This window comes from Pelobates fuscus, chromosome 7 (assembly GCF_036172605.1).
Source record: "Pelobates fuscus isolate aPelFus1 chromosome 7, aPelFus1.pri, whole genome shotgun sequence".
NCBI lineage: Eukaryota > Metazoa > Chordata > Amphibia > Anura > Pelobatidae > Pelobates > Pelobates fuscus.
The window spans coordinates 207489474-207502308 of NC_086323.1; the positions used below are offsets into that span (position 1 = coordinate 207489474).

The following is a 12835-nucleotide window of genomic DNA, read 5'->3' on the forward strand; positions in this document are numbered from 1 at the left end:
AAAGCAGGGCATAAGGGGGGGGAACCAAAAGCAGGGCGTGGGGGGGAGGGGAAACCAAAAGCAGGGCATAAGGGGGGGGGGAACCAAAAGCAGGGCATAAGGGGGGGGGGGACCAAAAGCAGGGCATAAGGGGGGGGGGGGGAACCAAAAGCAGGGCATAAGGGGGGGGGGGGACCAAAAGCAGGGCATAAGGGGGGGGGAACCAAAAGCAGGGCATAAGGGGGGGGACCAAAAGCAGGGCATAAGGGGGGGGGGAACCAAAAGCAGGGCATAAGGGGGGGGGGAACCAAAAGCAGGGCATAAGGGGGGGGGAACCAAAAGCAGGGCATAAGGGGGGGGGGAACCAAAAGCAGGGCATAAGGGGGGGGGGGGGGAACCAAAAGCAGGGCATAAGGGGGGGGGGGAACCAAAAGCAGGGCATAAGGGGGGGGGGGAACCAAAAGCAGGGCATAAGGGGGGGGGGAACCAAAAGCAGGGCATAAGGGGGGGGGGAACCAAAAGCAGGGCATAAGGGGGGGGGAACCAAAAGCAGGGCATAAGGGGGGGGGGAACCAAAAGCAGGGCATAAGGGGGGGGGAACCAAATGCAGGGCGTGGGGGGGAGGGGAAACCAAAAGCAGGGCATAAGGGGGGGGGGGAACCAAAAGCAGGGCATAAGGGGGGGGGGAACCAAAAGCAGGGCATAAGGGGGGGGGGAACCAAAAGCAGGGCATAAGGGGGGGGGGAACCAAAAGCAGGGCATAAGGGGGGGGGGAACCAAAAGCAGGGCATAAGGGGGGGGGGGGAACCAAAAGCAGGGCATAAGGGGGGGGGGAACCAAAAGCAGGGCATAAGGGGGGGGGGAACCAAAAGCAGGGCATAAGGGGGGGGGGGAACCAAAAGCAGGGCATAAGGGGGGGGGGAACCAAAAGCAGGGCATAAGGGGGGGGGGAACCAAAAGCAGGGCATAAGGGGGGGGGAACCAAAAGCAGGGCATAAGGGGGGGGGGAACCAAAAGCAGGGCATAAGGGGGGGGGGAACCAAAAGCAGGGCATAAGGGGGGGGGGAACCAAAAGCAGGGCATAAGGGGGGGGGGGACCAAAAGCAGGGCATAAGGGGGGGGGGGGGGAACCAAAAGCAGGGCATAAGGGGGGGGGGGAACCAAAAGCAGGGCATAAGGGGGGGGGGGGAACCAAAAGCAGGGCATAAGGGGGGGGGGAACCAAAAGCAGGGCATAAGGGGGGGGGGGGAACCAAAAGCAGGGCATAAGGGGGGGGGAACCAAAAGCAGGGCATAAGGGGGGGGGGGAACCAAAAGCAGGGCATAAGGGGGGGGGGGAACCAAAAGCAGGGCATAAGGGGGGGGGGGAACCAAAAGCAGGGCATAAGGGGGGGGGGGAACCAAAAGCAGGGCATAAGGGGGGGGGGAACCAAAAGCAGGGCATAAGGGGGGGGGGAACCAAAAGCAGGGCATAAGGGGGGGGGGGGAACCAAAAGCAGGGCATAAGGGGGGGGGGGAACCAAAAGCAGGGCATAAGGGGGGGGGGGGAACCAAAAGCAGGGCATAAGGGGGGGGGGGAACCAAAAGCAGGGCATAAGGGGGGGGGGGGAACCAAAAGCAGGGCATAAGGGGGGGGGGGAACCAAAAGCAGGGCATAAGGGGGGGGGGGGAACCAAAAGCAGGGCATAAGGGGGGGGGGAACCAAAAGCAGGGCATAAGGGGGGGGGGAACCAAAAGCAGGGCATAAGGGGGGGGGGGAACCAAAAGCAGGGCATAAGGGGGGGGGGGAACCAAAAGCAGGGCATAAGGGGGGGGGACCAAAAGCAGGGCGTGGGGGGGGGGCTGAAAGCAGGGCGTGGGGGGGGAGATCCAAAAGCAGGGGGGAGGAACCAAAACAAGGGAAGGTACGCAACTGGGGGCTGAAGGAACCAAAGCCAGGTGGGAGGGAATCAAAACCATGGGGGAGATTTCTTTGTTGTTGGTTTCTAATCTGTTCATATTTAATAAATGATTCATTTAATGATTGTCACAGATTAGAAACCAACAACAAAGAAATCTCCCCCATGGTTTTGATTCCCTCCCATCTGGCTTTGGTTCCTTCAGCCCCCAGTTGCGTACCTTCCCTTGCTTTTGGATCTCCCCTCCCACGCCCTGCTTTCAGTCCCCCCCCCCCCACGCCCTGCTTTTGGTTTCTCTCCCCCCCCCCCCTTATGCCCCGCTTTTGGTCCCCCCCCCCCCCCCCTTATTTAATGATTGTCACAGCGTGCAGTGCGAGAGCCCAATAGGGAGTACACCACCTGCCGGAGAACTTCAACACCAATACTGCGCCATTAAGATAAAGTGGTTTTGGTGTTTATAGTGTCCCTCTAACACTGCCAGAGTATCCCGATATTAGAAGTCCAGTGTGGGGGCGCCATAATATTAATAAAAGGATACGAGTTTCCTTTATGATGACGTCTCTGGTGGCTTGGTGAAAAACCATTTGATAGAAGACATATACAATCTGACACACAAATTCATCATCTTCTTGCTGAGCTGAAATGAGAACGTTACGCAAATCAAATGCATCCTTTCTATGCATTTTAATCACACAATGAGGATTATTATGTGCCAAACATCAGGCCTCTAACCCCTACAGCAGGATCGTAAACCTCAACACTCAGCTGTAGTGGTTATGGTGCTTCGTATGGCTCTTTAATGATCAGAATTTCTTTCAAAGCACAGACAGCCGTGCCTGTATCAGCAGGTTGTAGTTACCATTCAGAAGCTCAATGAGTGCCGGAATGATGCCAGACTTGGCCAATAATGCAGCGCAGGAGTCATCCATGGACACTGTCCCAATCATAATGACCACTTCCAACACCAGATCATCCTCGGCCGACCCTGCGTCAGAAAGCAGTAGAACGGTTTAAACCAAGATCCAGCCCGATCCACCCCTGACGAATCTAACTAGCCACGCTCTGAGTAAACAAGCTGTGTCCGATGACAAACTGAGAGATCTCCGAATATGAAACGAGGAATTATTACATTAGGAAGCGTCCAGGGACTGGCTGTAGGACAACCACTAGAAGAACGCTTGCACCATTTCTCAGAAACCTCAATGTCTTACAATGTCTGAGAAATGAGAAAGTGCTTATGCACCCAAACCCCTTCATTAAGTTATGGCAGTTCTAGCCACTTTCCCTTTAGAAGAATAATCATTGGAACATGTGGCTAATGGGAGATTAAAAGGATGCTGGCCTAATCTGTACTTTATAAAGAATATTCAAGTTTATTCATTCTCATTTTAATTCTTTGTACTTTCCCCAAATATTTCATGAAATTACGTTGGGATCGGTCGGATTTAGTTTAAATATTTGTTATATAGAATATTTTTCTAGTTTCAATATATCACATTCTATTCGTCTTAAGCACTGCGCAGAATTAATGGAAAATGGTTTCCGATCTGCAGATGCCATCCAACAGACCGTGTCTTTCCTTGATGCCCAGAAGCTGCCCCCTATCTGAAAATGTAGACCTTCCTCATTTCCACAATAGGTTCTGCCCATCCAGAATAGCAGAAGGTCTACAAATCGTCCATACTGCTGGATTTTTACATTTTGAAACACTTGTAAGATGACTTTTTTAATAAAGCATTCCTTTTGTTAGCTCAGTGAATTATTGCAGCACTGCGTAGTGGTTACAATGCTATTGGCCTTACTCTTGTCAAACCATGTGCTAACAAACAGTGCTTTGACAGCACCCGTAGACCTCTAGATGACTTGATTTACGCCTATCATTTTTGTCCAACCTGGACGACACAGGAAAGGCTGAGTGTGCAAGGGGTGGGTTAGCAAAGAATTTCATCATAACTCCACTGCTATTCATGATGGGTAGAATTGTGGTAATGTGGAAATTTCAATTTGCAATTCTCATTACGGATAGAGAAAAGGCAGTTACAGAGTATCGAGGAGAGACACTTTCGGTTCAATCTCTCTAAATCCACCCATACACTGGTTAGTAATAATCCACCCGTTCAGATGGGTGGCAATGTCTGGGGACTAAATCTAGTAAAGGAAGATAAGAGTACCTGGTTTAAGTTTGTCCTTCAGATAGGGAACAAGACGGTATTCTTTCAGCACTAGCTCCCAATCTAGATCGCCGATGGTGAGATTAGCCAGTGTGCCGAGGCATTCTATCACAAATTCTTCCTCCTCATGGTTTGTAATCTGCGCGGCCAAATCTCCAACGTAGTCCTAGACAGTTGATGGCAAAACATTTTTTGTTTTATTTCAATGAGTAAAACAATGCCTTATTCCGACAGCCATTGGTAGGGACGGCTGGGGGAAGTGACAATACCGGATAACCGCAGGTCCACCCGTGGACAGATGGAGGAGGAATGAAACAGTTTTATGATGTTCGCCCTTGGGTACCATGAAACTACGACTATATAATTCTGACTGCGTGACTGCCATAGCCTGGAGATCTACCTCGTAACAGATCGATTTGTGGATACAAGCAGTTTTGGATGAAGGATGAAACCCCTCTAGGAGGATCACTGGTAGTTTGAAGCTGCCCCCAACCTTTAGCGTCTTGTATATTTAAAGTAATCCAGGCTACCTTTTAGATTGTAAGTTCATGGGCCATCTCGCTTTACACTTGGAATAAAAGATTTATCCATCATTTTTGGACCAGTATGTCTAATTATGTATTGTACCATCTTCGATCCATTCTCCATGCCACTTGTACAGTGCTTCAGACAATGTTACCACGTTAAGTAAGATAATGGTTTTTGGAGTGCTCTTTCAAAAAAGGAAATTTAAAAAGCTATTTAGAGTTGGTATGATATTTTATATATTACTGCTGGCACACTCTAAATGGGATGCCCTCAAACACACATAATATACATAAAAGAAAAGAATAGTTGAGAGTGAAGCAGTGTATCAAAAAGTGACTATTTCATATATATTTAGGGTTTATCACTTTTTTGATACACTGCTCCACTCAACTATTCTTTTCTTTAATGTTACCACATTATTAACACTGTAACTATAATACTATATATACATATATTGGGTAAGTTTCAAACCAACATTGGTGAGAGAAGAAAGTACAAAACATCAGATTCATTTGACCAAGAGTTGAAATTCACCGGAAGAATTTGTTTTACTTAGATGCACATGTTGACGACCACCATCCAGCTCTTCCATAATACCAAATGATTGAGAAAATCAAAAGAAATGACTTACTATGAATACATTTTTGGTTTGCCCTTCGTGCTGCGAAATATTCCGAATCATCTTCATAAGCAAAGGGTCCTTAAATTTCAAAGCTTTCTTCATCAACATCTTCAGCCCGTTTCCTACAGAAAGAAGTGTAGAAATTTAACCAGACATCATATTCCTCCACTGATATCGAGGTACAAGGCATTCGAACATCAAAGAAACAAGTTCTTCAACCAAACCTGGATTGAAGGAACACCAACAACATTGCTATATATTCATGCAAAGAAAAAAACAAAAAAAAATAATGCCAGGAAAATCAAGCGAAATCAAGTTACCATTTCCTTCACTCGTAACATTGAGATGGTGAATGGGGACATGCTTGGCCATGTTTTCTCAAACCACCGGGGCCCAAGTCTAATACCTGGGCACTAAGTGGCTGCCACCCTATGTTTAATCTCCCTATGATAACAACGTGATTGGCCAGAATACAAGGAGGAATAACTGGAATGGACATACCGCTCGATTCTCAGACTGTCAAGGTCTGCATAAAATTAAGAAATAGGTACATTGGGACCCCTGAATTTACAGGGTACATACTCTGAATTTACAGGGTACATACCATCATAATGTTCTTACAGTCATAATGATGGCAAAGCATCATGGGAGAAGTAGTCCACAGATCCAACAGACCGTGTTTTTCCCTTAATGCCCAGAAGCTGCCCCCTATCTGAAAATGTAGACTTCCTCATTACCACCATAGGTTCTGCCCATCCTGAATAGCAGAAGGTCTACAAATCTTCCATACTGCTGGATTTTTACATTTTGAAACACTTGGAGTGCCGAAGATTTCCTACCCTTACAGTAGGGCAAGCAACAAGAGACACACAAACAATTAGATACGGCGGCTGTTTAATCCACCTCCCAATGTTTCAATGCTTGCCGTCTTTGTGACAGGCTCCCATGATCAGAAAGAACCTGGACACAGTGCACTTCTTAGCCACTTCGGGAACCCTGAAAAACTCTTCAGTCCAACTTGCAAAAGCTGGATTGATGTCTCTCAGGAACCTTTCCACCAGACCAAGCTGCAGCTCTATCCTTCCAGGCAGATATCGTTCCCTTTGCCTCTGCCTTTTCATCTCCTTTCCCAGGCAGGTATCCACACCTCTACTGTCTCTACTGTGACCAGCTACTGTCTTTACAAAGGCACTAGTGGCTCTCAGGCCTAGCTCTTTCCACTTGTCCCAGGATCCAGGGACCAAGCAGCCAGCCAACAGGTTCAAAGACTGTTACTGGGCTCCACAAACAAATCGACCAGGACCCAGACTCCCAAAAGGAACTAACATACAAAGATTTATTTTTTTCTCAGGACTCATATTAAACTTACTGTGACAACCTAAATAAAATACAAATAACCAAACATACAGGAACTCATAATAATGCATTAACATGTTTATAAAGGATTAGGGATTAGGAAAGACAATAACGAAAAATAAATATCTCCCCGAAAATGCAAATTAGCAATCTGAGATAGTCGGGTAGCAGTTTCAAAATTCTAACAACCAACAGATGGCACTGTAAAGCCTAATCTACCTGGTTGAAGAGGAGAGCACACAAAACATGTAATCCCAAACAACCCCAATACACACACCCTGCACCCACAATGGACACAGGGCAACACAGTCTCCAAATCCTTACCTTCACAGATGAGCTGGGCGTTGCGCTTATTTGCTGCCAGATTTATACAGAAAGATATTAACTCAAGATCAATGCGCTCGTCAGAAGATTCAAACAACATCTTCATTAACTAAAAACAAAAACCAGAAAACACTCATCAGAAACCTCCTTTAATGTATTGAAAATACGAATGTTATATGAAATGTGTAACATTCGACAAATGGTTAAACAATAGAAAATGTATAGTACCGTCTTTCCCCCAAAATAAGTCTGGGTCTTATATTAATTTCCCCCCCCCCCCACACTTATTTTCGGGGGAGGTCTTATTTCGGGGAAAAACGGTAGCAAGCATGTGCTAGAAAGGTCTACGTTCGGGAGAACTCCCCTGAACATGGACCAGTTCAGTAGCGCATGGAATCCCACTAATCTATGTTTATAGGTTAGCGAACTAGCAGCTAGGGCTTATTTTCGGGATAGGGCTCATATAACGAACATCCCCTGAAAATAAGCTACGGCTTATTATCGGGAAACGGGGTACCTGAGGGGGAAAACAACAACAAAAACATTATTAAAAAGTTTGAGGAATCAGCAATTAAAGTGAAATTATTTTTTTTTTTTTAATAATCTTTCAAATTTATATTTTCGCAGACTAGTACAATCTAAAAAATATATTGTATATTTGTATACCGGTATATAATATAATAAGAAGCTTATTAATAATTATTAACATGGAGTCTTTATGCCCAAACAGCCAGATTAGTATAAATGATCTGAGTTAGCTCTGGTTCCAATTTTGGTCTAAAACCTTTTCAATTATTTTGGATTTCTGACAATGAACACGCTCGTGAATAGTCCTAGCACCCCAACACCTTCTGGGTCACAGCCATCTGGAGTCTATGGGCTTTAAAACAATTTGATGGAGGGGTAACCGTTAACTGGCCTATATTACTTAGATAACATGCAGTAGTAAGCAGGGTTAGAAAGCTCACCGCTCCTCCAGAAATTCTAACTGTTCAGCTCTATATAAGGGGAAATGTATTAACCAAATAATGCAAAATTGGCTTCTCTCGGACAATTTGTGATTAGTCAGATCAGCTGTGTCATACGGAGATTGGGGCGATTTCAAACAAACTACAAATGATTGGAAACTCATTTGCTTAAAATAACAGATTTAGTCATTTTTGATTAATGGGTTACCGTTTGGTTGAACCATGCAAACCGTGACAGCCGTAGGTTATTAAACTGTAGTTTGGTGTTTAGTGAATATAACCCAATTTATTTAATCCCGTCCACACGCACACACACAAACCATGTTTCCCTATAGAGAGATAGCTCAATGGCTACAATGAAAGCAGTACTCCCCATGGGACATAGAATCAGATTGCAAAAACGACACCCCATGTAGACAAAGCCTGGACGCATTTTGTTGTCGTTTGTCCTTGTATTTAATTACAGCCTTCTACGTTGACATAAGCTAAAGTCCGTACCAAGTGCTCACTTTCTGACCAACGTGGACATCACCATTCTGCCCATCGGGAGCTCATGTAATAAATCCCAAATTAGCTTAATCCGTGCAAATACAAGATGACACGGCGAAGGGGAATCCTTTGACACTGGCTACTTTCAAACAGATATCACGTCTAGTACGGACTCACTCACTGAACATTATACATGATGGATTCTCCTCTTAGCCAGTGTTATTTCTAGCCGTGATTGATGAATAATTGACTAGAGAGTGATGAATGAGGTTGCTCTCAGATTCTGACCTAAAGCAGCACATGGAGAGGATTAATGTATGTTTTGTATATAAAAGGCTTCACTAATCCACTTATGGTCCTCCAGCTAAGAACTGATGGCTTCCTGCTTCTGTTAGTTAACGTTCAGTGTGCCGAATAAACCTGTGATTGAGAGGAATCACAACTCTCAATAAAAAGCACAATTCAAAAACTATTTTCATTTTATTCGGTTAATCAGGCATGTTACAGTAAGAATTAAACAGCCCCAAATATCTACAGAATCAACAGATGTTCCACATTGGTTTCATTTGAAAATCCCAAAATGTGTTTCATTTGTAAAACTTCTGTTCATGCAAAAAAAACAAAAAAAAAAAAACCCAAAACATCAAGAAATGAATTAATTTTGTGTGTCAATGTGGTTCGTCAGAGTGCAGCGTGTTAGTGGCCGATCTGGTGGGGAACGGCGTAATTAACAAAAGTATTGACTGACAGGTCTGCGTACAAGGTCCGTGTATTTAAAATTAAAAAGGAAACCTACTTCAGATTCAATTAGCGTGGGCAACCTCCCTTCTCCAGTCTGTTTGCTTTAACGTGTTACACTGGGGCTCTGCGCGGCTCATTATGCAATTTGATTTAATATGATTGAAACCCGTGGCACTTCAAAAGCACGCATAATTGCGCCCCGGTGGGAAATATTAACATTGAATTTGTCCTGCTTTAACAGTGCCCATTGTCATCTTTTACTGATTTAGCAGGACGGCATTTAGAAAGGCTGCAGGCATTCTGAAGAGGTAAGCAAGGTCTTACTCAGACAAGTCCCATATAGAGTATCGGATAGCACACAGCCCGTACTAAAATCACCGTGTCTAGACTCTCTGGCACCCGACTTCACTTATTTACCACTGACCAGAGACCAGCCCCTACAGCTCTCTATGGAAGCACATACACCTATCCTGAACATCTTTAAGTGATTATTCCTCAGATCTGCATGTCTTAGGAAGCCCTCTGTCCCGTTTGATGTGATGCTCCGCACTCTGAACTGCCACATAGCGGAGGACGACCTCATGATCAAAGTGGAACCCAGTAGACATGGATGGATAGCCGAGGGAATCCTTCCAGGGCGCTCCATGGTGAAATTAATAGAAAAACCGTGCCATGTTCTCTGATTGGCCAAGCAATTACCAGGAACATAGTTTGTAAACATCTGGTTGATATTTGCACCATTTAAAACAAACCCTGCTTTTTCCAGGGGTCCACGTAACAATGAACTGTTAATGTTTTATCCTAGCTCCTACTAGAATAACACTATTAGCTCCTGACCTCTGGGAAATTCGGAACCCCTCGAACGGTTTTAAACATCAGCTTGGAAAAAACCCTGCCGTCTTCAAAGCAAAAATGTTCAGAGATGAAATCCCAACTCAGGGACCAAAATGTGACCTTTTTGCTAAAACGGACAACAAGATTATTCTTAAAGCGCTAAATGCATCATTGAACAGATAAATATTAGCACATGGACACATGCTTAACAATGGCGCGCACAGCATTTCTTGTTCACATAATAGGTCTTTGTAAAATGGTGTATAATAAAATATTACACACTCGTTTTGTAGTATTCGTTTATATGGGAAAAATGAAACCCAGACATGGGGAATTGCAATGTATCTTTTCTCGTAACACACCTACTGAATACATAAAAACATAATAAAGTGAACTGAAGCATGGGCTGGCTTAGCATTATGGGAAATGTAGTCAATATACATCTAGTCTACAAATAATGGCAGGCACTGTAATTTGCTTCTAATAATAATAATAATAATAATAAAGCTAATTGGTTCGGCTGAGCATACTGGGAATGAATTCCACAAATCCAACCACACACTTCTTGCTACAGTCTGACCGAGATTACAGGGCATGCAAGCCACAGCGCCTTACATGCATGCAGACCGTATCTCTCCTAACTCTCAGCCGGACTCAAATATAGTGAGCGCGGGGAGAACATGACCTGCACAGAGCCATGCAGGTAAAAGGGGCAGCATGCGTACCCCTGGGAGCAGAAACCGTAATCATATGTAGCCCGGCAGTGCTGCTACACTCACAGATAAAGCAACACATTATATACAAACACACACACACAGCACTCTATCTATATTAAAACGGACATTAATACATAACCATATACAGTAACTGCATCCCCTATTTTAACTCCTGTATAAATTGTGTGAGCTGTGCAGTTGTTGATCCTGAGGGACGGTGATCCTCTGGATAAAGGACCGGGTGAGGTCCGAAACATTGACATGTCGGTTTGCAGTTAATATGGGAGTATCGTGGAACCCATTTAAGGATCCTTGGCTAGTAGTGTTATAGATTGTTATGCCGCCAAGCCATGAGCAGTAAGAATTAAGTAAGGAATGTGCAGCTTCCATGGGTGCAGTCGGACTGGACACTGCAATGGGTCTCTAGACTGTGCACAGCAGTAACACTCAGTCTAAACAAATCATTGACTTAAACTGACACAATAGCCAGCAAACCAACTTTATCTTAATGAAGCAGTTTTGGTGTATGGATCATGCCCCTGCTGTCTCACTGCTCAATTCTTTGCCAGCGAGGAGTTGAGTAACGGTTTATTTAGCCCTAACCACACCTCCCTGCATGTGACTTACACAGTCTTCCTAAACACTTCCTGTCAAGTCATCTAATGTTTACACTTCCTTTATTGCAGTTTGTTTAATTTATAATTTCTTTTCTCCTGCTATGTTGATAGCTTGCAAGCACCTCCAGTGTGTGATTAAAGTTCAACTTGCAGAGCAGGAGATAAAAACTCCTACAGTAAACACACTGTGCTATAAGATAGGACTGAAAATGAAACGAGGCTGTGTGAGTCGCATCCAGGGGAAATGTGAAACAAAAGTAATTTGAAAGGACCCTCCACTGCCAAGTACAAAATAAATAAAAATTCTTTATTTACGATTTATCAGGTGAAAACATGCATGCATTTCCCCCCCCCCCCCCCCACTGTGGGTATGTCTAAAAACAGCTGCAAAGCTGTATGTCAGGGTTTCCCAAAAGGCAGATCCCCAGATGTATTAGAACTACAACTCCCATGATGCTTTGCGTGCCTTTAGAGTGCTTTAAGAATGACAAGGTGTAGTTTGAAAAAATCTGGGGATTTACCTTTTGGGCACCCCTGCTGTAGGTCTCTCACCTGCAGCCTTTCCAACCCCTCCCCCTCTAACCCCGCTCAGACTTTCTGCGGCTGTCCATTCACAGACTCCCAATGCAGCTCAATGTGAAGTCTTTGCAAGGCAGGTGCTCTGGGCGATTGCGGTCTCTTTAGTTTATCGCCACTGAGCTAAACAAACCAGGAAGTATTTATTTATTTATTTATAAAATATTTTACCAGGAAAGATACATTGAAATTTCTCTTGTTTTCAAGTATGTCCTGAGTCCACAAAACATTGCATTGATACATTAGCGTACAATAAAATACGAAATACACAATATACAAAATGTAACATAGAACAGGTAGGAAATATATAACCAACCACAAGACGTGCATTCTGTTTTGAGGTATGTAGAGAGGGATCTCTTAAAGTATTTAAGGCTTGGGGAAGATTTGAAAGTGTGCGGGAGGTCGTTCCAGAATTGCGGCGCTCTGTAGGAGAAGTAACAGGACTGGTTGTCATACAGCTGGAGGGGTGTAACCAGATTCATTTGTAAAAGTGTCTATGGTATTCTGCACTTTTTGCAAAATGAAAAAATGGAGCACACTTTTCACACACAGGTTTTCTTCAAGCGGATTTGCTATAGGTGTCTGGAGTGTCTCTTGAACTCCTAAATGGCAGAGGATTGAGCAGTGAGGCTGCAGGGTCATGATCAATACACCAAAACTGCTTCATTAAGCCAAAGTTGTTTTGGTGCTTCGAGTATCCCTTTAGGCCAGGTGGTCAAAGACTCCACCTCAAGAACAAAAGTAACATGACAATGAAAGGAGAAATCTGATAGCAGGTTATGGCACATTGTGACGGACCGTCCGCCAATCGATGCTCCTAGCGCTTACCAAGGACCATCAGCACCACACCAGACACCATAGCTACCGCACCGCAGACTCCACCAACCGCCGTAGCTAGGTTGGGGTCTCGCTAACTCCTTTCCACCGTGGTACTCCCTCTGGGGTCCAGGACCGTGTAGGAAGGACCTCCCTCCAGGAGAGTATAGCTGAAGAGAGCTCTTACAAGTGATATAG

At 44.7% G+C, this 12835-nt stretch overlaps 1 protein-coding gene across 2 annotated transcripts in view; it reads right to left on the bottom strand.

The window, feature by feature from the left end:
• The window catches only part of KIFAP3 (kinesin associated protein 3), a 115470-nt gene that overhangs the window by 35328 nt on the left and 67307 nt on the right, over window positions 1-12835 (bottom strand). For both annotated transcript variants that reach the window (XM_063427121.1, XM_063427120.1), the window contains exons 12-16: window positions 6878-6986; window positions 5207-5319; window positions 4048-4213; window positions 2736-2861; window positions 2415-2513 (exon numbers count right to left, since the gene is read on the bottom strand). In XM_063427121.1, the coding sequence (XP_063283191.1) occupies window positions 2415-2513; window positions 2736-2861; window positions 4048-4213; window positions 5207-5319; window positions 6878-6986 (613 nt within the window). The remainder of the gene's footprint in view (window positions 1-2414; window positions 2514-2735; window positions 2862-4047; window positions 4214-5206; window positions 5320-6877; window positions 6987-12835) is intronic.